This window comes from Baudoinia panamericana, assembly GCF_000338955.1.
Source record: "Baudoinia panamericana UAMH 10762 unplaced genomic scaffold BAUCOscaffold_4, whole genome shotgun sequence".
Classification (NCBI taxonomy): Eukaryota; Fungi; Ascomycota; class Dothideomycetes; order Mycosphaerellales; family Teratosphaeriaceae; genus Baudoinia; species Baudoinia panamericana.
The window spans coordinates 1,374,855-1,387,797 of NW_006911260.1; the positions used below are offsets into that span (position 1 = coordinate 1,374,855).

General features: G+C 55.2%; 7 protein-coding genes across 7 annotated transcripts; 3 read left to right on the forward strand and 4 right to left on the reverse strand.

Moving 5' to 3' along the window:
- Positions 1-459: 459 nt before the first annotated feature.
- BAUCODRAFT_121270 (uncharacterized protein) lies at positions 460-762 on the forward strand (the record flags this gene model as incomplete). The annotated part of the gene is made up of 1 exon (XM_007676844.1): positions 460-762. One exon carries the CDS (start codon positions 460-462, stop codon positions 760-762), a length of 303 nt encoding a protein of 100 aa, XP_007675034.1.
- A 2,674-nt stretch (positions 763-3,436) lies between these two features.
- On the reverse strand, positions 3,437-4,638 carry BAUCODRAFT_574484 (uncharacterized protein; the record flags this gene model as incomplete). Its single annotated transcript, XM_007676845.1, has 3 exons — positions 3,437-4,202; positions 4,231-4,342; positions 4,381-4,638. The coding sequence occupies 3 exons, from the start codon at positions 4,636-4,638 to the stop codon at positions 3,820-3,822; spliced, it is 753 nt and encodes a 250-aa protein (XP_007675035.1). The 3' UTR covers positions 3,437-3,819.
- A 570-nt stretch (positions 4,639-5,208) lies between these two features.
- On the reverse strand, positions 5,209-5,724 carry BAUCODRAFT_423743 (uncharacterized protein). Its single transcript, XM_007676846.1, has one exon. It carries the CDS (start codon positions 5,555-5,557, stop codon positions 5,291-5,293), a length of 267 nt encoding a protein of 88 aa, XP_007675036.1. The 5' UTR covers positions 5,558-5,724; the 3' UTR covers positions 5,209-5,290.
- A 764-nt stretch (positions 5,725-6,488) lies between these two features.
- On the forward strand, positions 6,489-7,046 carry BAUCODRAFT_32441 (uncharacterized protein). Its single transcript, XM_007676294.1, has one exon. It carries the CDS (start codon positions 6,644-6,646, stop codon positions 6,905-6,907), a length of 264 nt encoding a protein of 87 aa, XP_007674484.1. The 5' UTR covers positions 6,489-6,643; the 3' UTR covers positions 6,908-7,046.
- Positions 7,047-7,397: 351 nt separating this feature from the next.
- Positions 7,398-10,347, forward strand: BAUCODRAFT_423296 (uncharacterized protein). The gene is made up of 2 exons (XM_007676847.1): positions 7,398-7,412; positions 7,466-10,347. The coding sequence occupies exons 1-2, from the start codon at positions 7,408-7,410 to the stop codon at positions 10,236-10,238; spliced, it is 2,778 nt and encodes a 925-aa protein (XP_007675037.1). The 5' UTR covers positions 7,398-7,407; the 3' UTR covers positions 10,239-10,347.
- A 146-nt stretch (positions 10,348-10,493) lies between these two features.
- On the reverse strand, positions 10,494-11,745 carry BAUCODRAFT_423825 (uncharacterized protein). The gene is made up of 2 exons (XM_007676848.1): positions 11,172-11,745; positions 10,494-11,118 (listed from the first exon to the last, which is right to left on the reverse strand). The coding sequence occupies exons 1-2, from the start codon at positions 11,514-11,516 to the stop codon at positions 10,750-10,752; spliced, it is 714 nt and encodes a 237-aa protein (XP_007675038.1). The 5' UTR covers positions 11,517-11,745; the 3' UTR covers positions 10,494-10,749.
- A 229-nt stretch (positions 11,746-11,974) lies between these two features.
- Positions 11,975-12,843, reverse strand: BAUCODRAFT_66438 (uncharacterized protein; the record flags this gene model as incomplete). Its single annotated transcript, XM_007676410.1, has 2 exons — positions 11,975-12,396; positions 12,453-12,843. 2 exons carry the CDS (start codon positions 12,841-12,843, stop codon positions 11,975-11,977), a joined length of 813 nt encoding a protein of 270 aa, XP_007674600.1.
- Between the last annotated feature and the right edge of the window lie 100 nt (positions 12,844-12,943).

Consider the following 12,943-nt stretch of genomic DNA (forward strand, 5'->3'; position numbering starts at 1 on the left):
GATCATGGCAATCCTACCCTTGCTACTGACCTCAAGCATCGCATCCGTCCCCACGATATTATCATTGGGAAGCTGGTAGATCAGAAATCGCATTGGTTTCGACCTTTCGTTACTGTCGCACGTCCTCGAGAATTCTAGATACTTAGTAGTAGGTAGGTAGAATATTGGGATGTTGTAGACACTGTTTATCAACCCTACCTTACGTGAGATATGCTATAAGGGCGAAGGTTGCTTGCTTCTACTAAACGTCGATGAAGTGGAGGTCTTGATCGCTCGAGCACTGCGGTAGGATGACTTGCGTCTTGCGGAATGGGAGATCCTACCTAGAAAGCTTAATATGCTAACGGGATCTTACGCTGCAAAAACGCATGGTAAATGCTCCGGTATGCACGGTTGAATACATGATGCACCGCAAGTCACGTAGCCATCCTTGCGTGGAGTTTCAAAGACGTGCCCGATATGGTCAGGCTGTCGCCAGAAGTGTGTAATCCTGCTCAGCCAGGGCCTGCCGCTGAAGGCGTGGTGTTGGGAGTTATTAGAGGCCAGGTTGCTGCGAAGGGCCGGCTATGCGTCCAGACCGACTGCAGTGAGAACAAAAGCCATGTTTCGATCTCTTCGATTATTACAACCTTCCTTAACTTGCCGTCAAGCAGCTCGTGCGGCTTCCGCCATCTTGCGGTTTTAGGCGTTGAGGTGCCGCGTGCAGGCTACAGTGCCGACGTGGGACGCTACAGGCATAGTTCACTGTCCCTGGAACGGTAGATGTGCGCAGCACGGTCGAATGGTGGTCGGTATCGTGCGAAAAGCGACTCCTATAGCCCTTACGTCGTCGTGAAGGCGTCAAGTGAGGTACCTTGGTACTTGCTGCCGGAACCGAGTCCGAGTCGTGCTTGGCTTTCGCCGCGGCGGGCAACTGTTGCTTACCACTGCAGAAGGCGTTCCTTGCAACGCTTGCTATGTTGCGCTAGCATTTCCTCCTTTCCTGCAAGGAATGGAACCGCGCATAGCTGCACATGTACTTGGCGATATCCATGAGAATGTTGAACTCTAGTGGCTGCGGACCTTTGTCGGTAGCACTACGTCCCCTCGAACAGCGCAACGTCGTCACGAGATAATTCATTGCCGGAGGCTGCTCACTACTTGCCGCTGGCTGCTGGGCCTCATTCATTGTCACAAGGTTCCGTCTCCGTGTCGCATCGGACAGCGCAACGCCGTTGATGGGTGCAATCACAAAACCCCCCAGCGCATCGATAGACGCCAGATTTCGTTCACTTGCAACGCTCCCAAGCAGGCGAGCCGGTCAACATCGCGATCAGCTAAACTGGTGCCACACATATACACCAGCCGCTGCTGCTACCACTTAGTACGCCCAAGGCAACGTAAAGCGGTATCGACGTACGGCAACCACCTCGCGGATGGTGAAGGGCCGCATCATGAACAGGAAAAGCGCATGAATGTGGTGGGCGAGCTGCCGCGCAAAAATAACAGGAGAGTTGTTAGATACTGGCTAGCGGCCAGTCCAACGTCAAACTCTAGCCGCTACAGCTTGGTAGCTACAGCTGGCGTTGCATAGCAGACTCGACGGCCTCAGTAGAGAAGCCCACTGAACCGTCCTGCTGAACGAGCTTCCGAGTATGCTGGCTCCACACGGTTGGTTAGCCGATCCCAGTTGAGCGCTGCAGGCGACCGCAGTCACTTAGATTGAGGGCTCGCAGTATGCCACAAGGGTAACACGAGCGTTGTGCGCCATGCAACACTCTGTCGATCGTGCCGTACCCACAGTGCGGCTACCCGTATGGCCATACGAACGATGACTACCAACGGCTCGATCCTGGCGTTTGCGACATAGACCACATTGATCGCATGAACGCTGGTGATAACCTGACAAAGCACTTGCCTTTAACAGTCCTACCACCCAGGGTCCTGGCTGGGTAAAGGATGAAGTGTTCGTAATTGATACCAGATGCCAACGTGAAGACGAAGGCCGCATCAAACATGGAGGTCACCGTAGAGGTGGAACGGAGGCCACCGTAGCCGGGCAGGCTACCGTAGTCGCACTGACTAGGTGGACACACTGGCGTTGCCTTTCCCATCACCAGACCGAGGCGGGCTTACCGTATACCGGCAGCTTCGGCAACGAAGGGCAGCATAGATCAGAGTCGCGGAGCAGCTTCAGCAGCCTGGATGTCCACGTTGTTTGCGGTTACACTATGCGCACGATGTGTCCGTGCCCGTTCGGCGCTTAGTTTCGGACGGTCATGGATCTTGACACAGCAGCTTGAGCGCTGGCACTGTCGACGATAACATACCACCATGACTGAGCCATGCCTGCAGGTCGGCGCGCCTGCGGGCGTGGCTGTTGAGGTTCGAGCAGGAGCAGCGTTGAGTTGAGCCATACCTGCCGGTCGGCGTGCCGGTTGGTATGGCCACGCGGAGTCGGGAGCTGGGCGACTCTGGAGATAGGGTCATACTTGCCAGTCGGTGTACTGGTAGGTGTGGCCATGGGTCCTGGACACCTACAGGAGCTGGAGCCGGACCTGGAACTGGACCTGGACATAGGCGCCAACCCTTGGCAGTGGCCTCGCCGAATCTCTACTGTCGGTGCTCGTTGGCGGCCAGCCTCAGCATGCGCCTAAGTAATCTTGCAATGCTGAAGCTTTGTACCACGTTGCCTCCAGTTCATCAATGCAGCTGAAGTGTTGCGGGCTACCACCTGCGACTCTGAAGCTTTGTGGCCTGGAGTATAGTATGTGACAAGCCCGGTCGATATGTCTTTCTGCTTCTTCGGAACCGTGAAATATGCGGTGTGCGGGACGCCACAGCAGAGTGATGGTCGGTCAGACGCTCTCAGCTGCCGTACCCCTTCGGACACCCGTTGTCGGATATAATTCTGGCGGAGGTCTGCCGTATCGCTGCCTCCTCTTACCGCCAGTGCTTCATAATGCTGGCAACATTAGAGTCTGAGACAGTGCTGCCGCGCTGTAGTGCTACGCTCCGGTGCTGGCATGCTTGTTGTGCACGCTCAAGCGAAGGTGGGCCGCAGTTGATGCTGCCTACGGAATTTTCGCCACTCCTCCATCGCTACAGTTGTCTGCATGATATTGAATGTCCTCAACACTGGCTCAGTCCTCGCTATTGTGTTTGGAGCTGCGCTCGCAGGTGTGTGCAATGGGGCTTTGCCGAGCAACAAGCGGCTTTACCCACAAGGTAGTTGTTTGCGTCCGCTATCACAGCAAGCATACCAACACCAATCCAGCTCTCACGCAGCATGCATTCTGAGCCCGTACAATGGCTTGTTGCTGTGATCGTATTCGCCTCGTACCCTCACCACTGGTATGAGTGAACGTATACCGTACCTCGCAGAACCAATTTAGGGGACCACAGGAGCGTAGTTGTGACAATGCACCACCTTATTACCACGTCATTCATCATGGGAAGTATGCTTGCTAGCAGCTAGACGGACGTGTGCAACCTCATCAGATGCAGCCTCAAACAAAAAACAACATCTCCCAGTTTATACAACAGCTCCGGGGAGCGCTATTGCGTCCGCATATGCCTACTTATAGCTGCCTTTCAGTCCAGCGCCAGCCACCCGAAGCAGCAAGAAACCAACACGGAAGCTGATGCAGAAGTGGGGGCATGTCATAAAGCGACGGCCTGGATGAGGATGCTATCACACAGAGAATCCGTATCCACCACCCTCCCACCGCCTTGCCTACGCTCACCCCTGCCACTCAACTGCTGCCTCGCCGCCATATTGCCAGCAGGCTTTCCCACGCCCACGGCTTCTCCATCCACTTCTGTCCCATCATCATCGCGCTATTCAGGGCCGTTTACGAGCTCAAGCAACTGCGAGGCCACTCCAGCCAAGCGCTGGCACTTTAGCAGCACCTCGGCGTCTGCTGTCATCCTTGCCAGTTCCACGTGGACTTCAACCCACTTTGCCGTCGCTTCGTTGCCGTTCTGACGTTGAACGGCTCGATTGTAGCCAACCATGGCCCGCCAGAAGCCTGTCTGTGCATCGTCAATGTAGTCTATGGCCGTCTGTATGCCGTGGCGCGCTGATCCTAGCCATGTGCAAGCCTGCTGGCGCGATTCTTGCCCCTGGTCCATTGTGCTCGCTTTGGCGGGCTGCTGGCGTTTGGGTGCTGCGCGTGGTGGTTTCTTCGAGATGGTACGCTTCTTGCGATGCGTCTGCTCTGCTGCGAAAGAGGATATTGCGACCGTAACACCGCATTGACTCGTCCGAGCTCTTGGCACTGAGACGCTGAGCCAAATTCTGCGGATTGCTCATCGCTACGCCAGATCTCACCAACCAACCATCTGTTCGGGATGTTGAGAACTGGAGATCGTAGCGCGTGGCATGCATAGGCAACTTACGCTGGTTTCGTGCAATGCACACTGTTCTGTAAATTTTGACACGGTTGCGGCGCAGTGGTAGCCTTGAGATGCTACGCTTGGCGGGCTGCCTGCTGGCAAAAGGTCTACCTTCATAATGCGATAACTCAATGCTTGTTCGCTTAAACACGACGATATTGTATGGAGATTGTAGCGTGATCGACGGAAAACAACTTCATATGGTTGCATTGCTGGACAGACCTCACCGTCGACCACGATATGAGCATAGTGGAAGCCCATGCTGTGAGGCTTACATCCCAATCGGTCCCTTACGCGCCATCCTGGCCTTCTGATTGGTAGAATTGAGCGGGACTTTGTCGGCAAGGGGTTTTGTCTATAAATTGTTCTGTCGACCTGGAGTTCGACGTACTAACATATCTTCTACGTAGGAAATCCGACAACCGCTGCCTGCCTGCCTGCCTGCCTGCCTGCCTGACTGCCTGCCTGACTGCTGCTTTAGATAGACTAGATAGATTTCATTGATTCCTTGTTGAAAGAAGACGTTAATGAGATTCACAGGAGATCGATCAACTCCTGCGATCAAACAGGTTGTTACAGTACAGGTGATGGAAAACACTTTTTTGCCCCTTGTCGGTACGGTCGTGTTTTGCTGGTCGAAATGATACTGTGTGCAGCGACAGACATGCGTTGCAAAGGCATAGCGACGCAAGCATGCCGTGAGTCTGAGCGACTGGGCAAACAGATCATTTTGCTGCAATCCGGACATATCAGCGATCGAGCAAAGCAAGCCGAGCGTAACGGCATCACTGGGCTGTCAGCTGTTCATCTTTCGACCACAATATCATACGCGAAGACTAGTCAAGCCTGCAACTTGGCTGGCTTGTTCTCTTGACGATGGCGGCTCGGCTTTGAAGCTAGCCATCAGGGGCTCTCAGCTTGGCTCGCTTGTGGACAAGTCTGCTGCCACGAAGGGCACCGTAAAGGCAACCACACCATGCGAACACGCTTGTTCGCTCTGATGAGATTCTACTAATGCTATAGAGGATCCCACTGATTTTAATAGTGTTTCTTTGCGCTTGTCGTGAGCGAAGATAACAGTATACCGGGCTGCAAGCAGTGCTGCCGTCGGGTCTTTCTCGGCAGAGGGGTTCTTTACTATACATCTTAGGTCGCTTGTGGATCCCTCGTTCGCTAACATATCTTCTACGTAGGGATTCTCGACCGACCGGATTTACTAACACTTACTCTACGTAGAAGAAAGACAGAAAGAGGAGGAATTGCCGCTGCCTGCCCGCCTGCCCGCTGACACTTCATAGATCGTTGCAATTTCATACTAACACTTCGTATCACAGAGTCGGATAGGTTGACAGTTACCTCCTGGGGCCCCTCCTGCAGGGTGACTAGGTTTTTGCTTTTTCTTCGTATAACGCCTGGTATCTCTAAAGCTGACCGTTCGTTCTCTGAACCACATGATGGCATGCAAATGCTCGGATGGTCACTGTCTCCGAAATCGAGGAGAGAGTGTAGGCTCGTCAAGTCTGAGATATGTCATTTGCCATCATAATCACCAGGCAAGTGCGTGTGCTCAACAATTCCCTTTTGTGCGCGTTGCATCATCTTTTCCTCCAATGTGATTTTCCGAGAGCGTGAGATTCAGCAGCAACGCACGAACATTCCAGCTCAATCACTGCTGAAGAAGTCATCATTCACCCTACATTACAGCAACAACAGCAACAGCAACAGCAACAGCAACAGCACCATGGCCAGCGCAAACGCTCGTTGCTGGCACTGCTTCGTTGTGAGCAAAGACTGGACGCCGCCGTGCGTCTGCAAGCCACGAACTCTGAGGTGGAAATCGGAGTGTCACTCGGGTCGGTTTGAGGGCTTCGAGGCAGTCGACGAGGTAAGATAGATGGCTCTGCATGCCGAAGACCGCTCTCCAGTCATGTTCATAGGCAAGATGACTGATAACGACCCAGAAATGGCGCGCGCCCTCGCCTCCTCCTCGACCACCACCATCACCATCACCGGCACAGCAGACGACGCGCCGCCATTCTGCGGCATTCTAGCCGTCTTGTCCGCTTGTTGCGCAGTCGGGAGAAGCGGGTTTTGAGCGTTCAAAGCGCTGTGTAGAAGCATAATGTCACCACAGCAGCCAAAGACTTCACATTGTTGTCTCAATATCACGCTCTCAAAGGTTATCTCCAGATAGCTGGGCCTCACCATAGCACCTCCTGGGACAGATACATGTCTGTTGCGGTGCAATTGGCCGGGGAGCGTGGCTATGAAGCCCGCTCTGGTAGGAGCTGACGAATCTCAGGACGCCAATTCAAGCTCATTGCCAGGCCATCGAGCTCCCAGGCCATCATCATACCCTCATGAGCCTCCTTCGCCTGCCGATCTAGCCCTAGCGCAACCCTCCGGTCGTCGTGGACGTCCTTCGCCGCCCATCTTACCCTGGTACTGCTCCCGCGCCCTCATGGACGCCCTCCGCCCGTTTATGATAGGACTTAGTACCTTCGCCCGACGCGGTTGTGATGGAGGTTAAAAACACAAGGCGCAACACGCGCAATCCGTTCGGGAGGAGAATGTAGGTGTCCATTCGGCTGCGTCATGGTTTCAAGGTTCACGAATGGCTCGCAGCCGTGGTAGCAAGCCGAGGGCATCAGGTGGGCCATACATCAGCATACTGCATGCGACACAAAATGGGAAGCAGTGGTATTGGCGCCAATCTCCGCGTGCCGGCGTGCGACGGTGTGCAAAGCAGATTGGGTACAGCGTATCACTTATCCAGGACCGCGGCGCAGTGCATCTGATTCGAATGGAGCAGCATATGGCAACTTGGTATACATATCCCTTAGAGCTTGCATAGCACCCCTACTACGTGTTTATGCCCGCGGCAGCCCGGGTACTTTAATCAATGCAATCGATGCCAATCTCGAGAGTGGTTTAGGCATAGATTATCAGATAGCATACATACTAGCTGTTTGCGCACTGCTGGAAAGTAGGCATTCATGACAGCACGGCCGGACTATGGCCGCGAAGTCAATGAAGTTCGCGTGCCTTCCCAATGAATGGCTTAATCAGCGGCTTACCTCATTACCAGCATCGACGTCTCGGTACCATTGACCCTCTGTACAACCTCGACACGACCATGTAAGCTAAGATATAGCCAGCAGGCCTGGCTAAGGTTCCCTCACAATAAGATGTCTCTCCTACTAAACGAGGACTTCACACTCTACCGTCTCCGCCTGGGCTATCTCACCAACGCGCCGGATGGCATCGGCGAGCGCCTAATCAGTCTTAACACAGCCGTTCTCAATGAACCTGCCTTCCGCGCTGCTGGCTGGCTTCCGGACACGGCAGCCATAAAGCGGTGCTACAGCCCGCCCATACCGACTACAGGCGCGGCGGACTATTTCAACCGGCCCAGCCGCTCACGGCACGAGCTTGTGGAAAGCCCGGAGGAGACGCAAAATGGACTCATCAGTGGGCATAGAGGTAGCGAAGACACCTTAGGACCCAGCGCGCTGACGGAGAAGGAAAGGCGGCGGAGGAAGAAGGTGCAAGGGCAGAATCTGGAAGAGGATGACTCTAGTGACTTGAGCGATGACAGCGATGAAGATGATGTCACGGGAGTGGCGAGCGTGACATTTGCAAAGATGCCCATGCGACGGAGAAGAGAAGGTCCAAGTCCGATCAGGGAGAGCACAGTCACTTTGAGACCAGGGGATGTGGAGGCAGAGGCAGAGGTGGAGACGGACAGCGAGGGTGGGCCGGAGGTGAAGGTTATTAGTCCCTCATACGGGCCGAGGACGAGCAGCCTGGCTGCATCGGAGGCGCTGAACGTGGTGACTGGAAAGACTGGCACGAGGCCACGGCGTGATACGACTACGAGCAGCGAGATGAGTTCGGAGAACGAAGCATTGGGTACGGCGGCGACGACTAGGCTTGGCAAGAAGTTGTCCAATCGCCCGCAACAAGGTGCGCTGTTGTCAGAGAAGATCGCAGAAGAGGGGCCGGATGAAAGTGAACAGGACGACCAGGGTGTGGCAGAGGCTGAGGAGGATGAAGAAGACGTTGAGGTAGCCGAAGCCAGCGATCTCAGTGACGAATTCGAGGGAGATGATATTGCCGCTCCGTCGCCTGTGCTGCCAATTGATGAAGCATTGCAGGCGTCCGCAGAGCTTTCCAAGGCGCAGATTGAGGTCCCACCTGCTATCACACCCACGCACCAGCCGTCACCAAGGAAGTCGAGAGATAGCTTGCCGAAGCTACCGAGACTGCCATCTGGGAAGCCAATGCCATCAGTCCCGCTCTCAAGCCTGCTGTCAATGGCGTTCAAGCAACAAGACGGTACGAACACGGCGGAGAAGCCGTATCAGAAGTATGCTGGACTTTCAGGCAAAGGTGAAGCGCAGCCTTTGTGGATCAAAATCTACGCACCATGGTCAAAGCAGGAAGACGAGGCGCTGGAAGTGCCATTACGGCGAGTGAAGGATGCCGAAGGTGGCGCCCCGACTGTCAACGAACTTATCGGACTGGCGCTATGGCGGTATGATGAGGAGGGCTACGAGCCGCCGTTGAAGGGCAAAGATAGTAAGGTGGAAAACTGGGAGCTGAGGATGGTCGAGGACGGAGAGGTAGACATGGACTTTCCGGCCCTTAGCCGGGCGAGGGCAGTCACTGACTTCACGTCAAACAATAATCGCCCACCGCAGCGGAGAATGCGAGATAAGCCGTGGGACGAGTTTGGCCTTGTCCGAGCAGAGAGCGCTGACGAAGCAGAATCGGACGGTGACGTGATGCCCGCCCCAACCAAGCAAGCCGATGTTCCGACGCCGCCAGCACCGACGAGACAAGCATCTGAAATGTCCATCCAGCCACAAGTGGCACCTACGCCAATACCGTCTCGCAATCCTATCACCGGCCCATCTTTCACCCTCAATGCAGCGTCCCGCAAGGACTCCACTGGCCCGCAGCAACTCCTCGACCTTCCCGCCGCGCCCACCGCAACGAGCACACCGCGCATGGGCCCGGTGAAGACCGTCTCCGTACACTTCACAGACCCGCAGTCCTTCCAAACCACGCTCCTGCCCCTCTCCACCACAGCCGACACTTACATTGCCGAACTCTTCGACCTTGCCTGTGCCCGTCTCCGGCTCGACAAAGCCCTCTACGTGTTCAAAGTCCGCGGCACGCAAACGGTAGCGCCCTCAGACCGAACGGTCGAAGCCCTGGGCTCTAATCTCCACCTGGACCTCGTGCGTCGCCGCTTCGGCGCGGTCGGCGACTTCGGTCTCGGCCTGTCAGGAAGTCCTGGCTCCAGCTCGCCAAATGCGCCTCTGGAGCTTGTGCCAAACACTCCGCCCACGGCGAAAGAAGTCGGCAAAGGTCTCTACCGCCGCAAAGGCTTCAACATGACCATGCACAACCCTCTGACCACAACCGTCAGCAACACGATCACCACGACAACCCTCCAGAACTCCACACTGGACCTTGCAGCCCCTACCGACGTCGGCCGGCGCTACGTAGTGCAGCGCAAACTCCCGCTCTCCTTCTCCGGCTCGCACCCCCGTACGCTGGTCATTACGCCGGAGTACATGCAGATCCTGCCCGCCCCGCTACCCGGGAGCGAAGAGGGCGCCGTGGGGCAGGGAGGGAAGGTGACGAACGTGCCGATGACGAGTATTGTGGGTGTGAAGGTGAGTCGGAAGCATCCGAAGATGATCCGGGTGTTGGTGTATAGAGAGAAGGAGACGAAGAGGTATGACTTTGAGTGTGGGAGCCACGAGGAGGCGGAGAGGATTGTGGCGGATATTAGGGTTGGGCTGGGGAGTAGTGGCGGATTCGATGGGGGTGGGGACGATGGTGGGTGAGGGAGTGCGAAAGTGAAAGCGGAACACTTCAATCGTTGGAGTTGACGGCCTTCTTAAGCCGACAGCCAAATCCACCTCAGTATCTCCAGGCTGGGCGCTCGCTTTGTGAGTTTATACGGACCACTGACAACCTACAACCGTGACGACCGCCAATACGTCGGACGCTACATAGGCTAGGAAGCGCCGCTCACGCGAAGGACTTTGGAAGTACGCCGAGATGGGGAACAGATGTCAAGCCGTTTGCCCTACAGAGAACGTCCTAAGCGGTGGCAGGAAGAGATCAGTCGGCCCTGGAGATACAATTGCGACATGGAACCTCGGAGAAGTACTCGCAAATAGTGGAGGCTTTGGGTTGAGCTCCGTCATCGGGTCCAATCACATCATTTGACGGCCAAGAGGACCCCGCCGCCACGCATGATGGTCCGAGTCGTTCTATTACTCTATACAAATTGAGGCTACATCGCGTGCGCGGAATCGGCTAGGTCATAACTTGTCTACTTCCGAAACCGTTCTAGGAGACCTCCTCACCTTCAGCGGCAGTAATCTCAATCTCCCTCTCCCACTTTCCCTTCGGCTGCTTGTACAGCTCATAGCACCTCTCGGCAATACTCATCGGACTGAGGTTCTTCTTCGCCGGCGACACGACGCCACCAACACTCAGCAGCGCAACGTGTACGTCCTCGCCAAACTTGGCGTGGATAGATAGCACCAAAGCGCGTTGGGCGGACTTCACCATCGACAACGAGACTAGGTCTGGGAAAGGCTCTTTCCAGAGCTGGTTGGTGCTTGTGACGATGAACGATGGCGAGCTGTCGGATGATGCTTGCTTGAGGAGCGGGATCGCCCATTTGGCCGTTTCGTAAAGTGCGAGGTTGGTAAGCTTGCATGATCTGTTAGCCGGGGTGGTATCATCTTTATGTCAAGCAAGTTTACCGTGAAATCCTTCAGAATCATCTCCGTGCTTTCCTCAAGTGGCGGCTTACCCGCCACCCTAGCCGGGTTGAAGAATACACATTCGAGCGATCCGAAGTCCTCAATCTCGTTCAGTAGGCTTTTCAGCGCATTCAGGTCGGTGAGGTCGCAGGCCCATGTCTTGACTTGGCAGCTGTAACCTCGCTCCTGGATGGCGTCCAGGACTTTGTCCTGGTCTTCCTTCAGACGGTTGCTATCGCGCGAGACGAGGGCGATATGTGTGAAGCCGCGGACGCTGAATACTTGACCGACCGCGACGCCGATACCTGGTCCGGAGCCTAGGATGAGAAGGGTCTTTCCGGGCATGATGTAGAGTTTCTAATGAGCCGAACGGGTAACGGTCAAAGAAAGTTGGATTGAGAACGGTGTTGTAAAACTGGTGGGTGGTAAGAGGCTTTTTATCTTGGAGTCCGCGGAAGTCTGTTGCAACCCCGCATGATGCTCTTACGAGCCAACAGGTTTGCAAAGGGTAGGCCTCCCATATTGATCGGAAACCGTTGCGTAACTTGGGTGCGTGTGCTGGACGGCCCAGACCTCTGGTATGTCGTCTTCACATGCCCGCTCCATCTGTTTCCGTCTCCGGCCTAGCGTGCTTTCCAATCTGAGCTTAGCTGGACGCCGGAATTTCTGTCTGGCGAACATGCTCTGCTAGCTGCAAGGACGACATCAAAATGATGGCGTTCGGAATGACTGCGTGTTTGAGACTGCAATGTTGCTTGCGTGCTGGCATGAAGAACATGGCCAGCGGTCGCACGCCGGGTACATTACACCTCGAGCATAGTCCTCAACCCGGCGTCGACGCTTCTCAGCCATCGGCCCCTCTCCTCCAAGTCATCACCGATACCGCCAGCACCAATCGCTCTTCTCTTACGGGCATCCTGGGCTTCCTGGACAGCCTTCGTCTTGCGCATCTGCAACGGCGCGAGTCCGTCCTCCAGCTGCTCGACTTCCTCTCTCCGAGTCGAAATTGAGGCTTGCAATGCCGCTATCTGGGCGTCGAGATCCGAGAGCTGCTGTTCTCTTTCCTCCAGGAGCTCCAGTGTAGGCCGTAAGGGTAGGTTAAGAGACGGTCTGCCTGTAGCACCTGTTTGGGCGGACCGCAAGGCGGAAATGGTAGTCTCCAGCCGTTCGATTTCCTGCGGTAGGCTCTCAAGCTGCTCATTCTGCAGCTGAATGAACTCGTACCCTGGATGACTGTCAGCAAAAGTGAGGGAACAGCACGATCTGTTCCAAATCACTTACTCTGCGCCAGACTCCTCCCTTGCTCCTCCAACTCTCCAATCAACACTCGAACTTCCTCTTTCCGCTCCTTCAGCGCAGCCTTATCGCCACGTAGCTTTCCTTCCAGCTCGGCGTTTTCGCCTCCATCGACGAACTCTGGTGGATTGCTTGTGATCGCTTTGAGGAAGCGCTCCTTGGTCACTTGCTCAACGTATGAGAAGCGAAGCTTGCTGAATAGATCACGATAGTGTGAGAGATCCGCCGCTAGAAGAGCGGGTCTCGGATGTGCGAGGTTCGAAGTATCTGATGCGTCGGAGGCACGCTTTTGCAACGGAGACGGTGGATTGAGGATTGGTTCGGCCAAGGAGAGGATTGTTAGGTGTTGTGGTTGCCGTAGATTGTCGGCTACCATCTTGAAGTTATATGTGGTTAATTTCTTGCTTCAGGCCTTCGTCTCCGTTGCTTGCTCAGCGGCAATGAGCGAATACAGCGTTCAGTAAGTCTGCTAGACG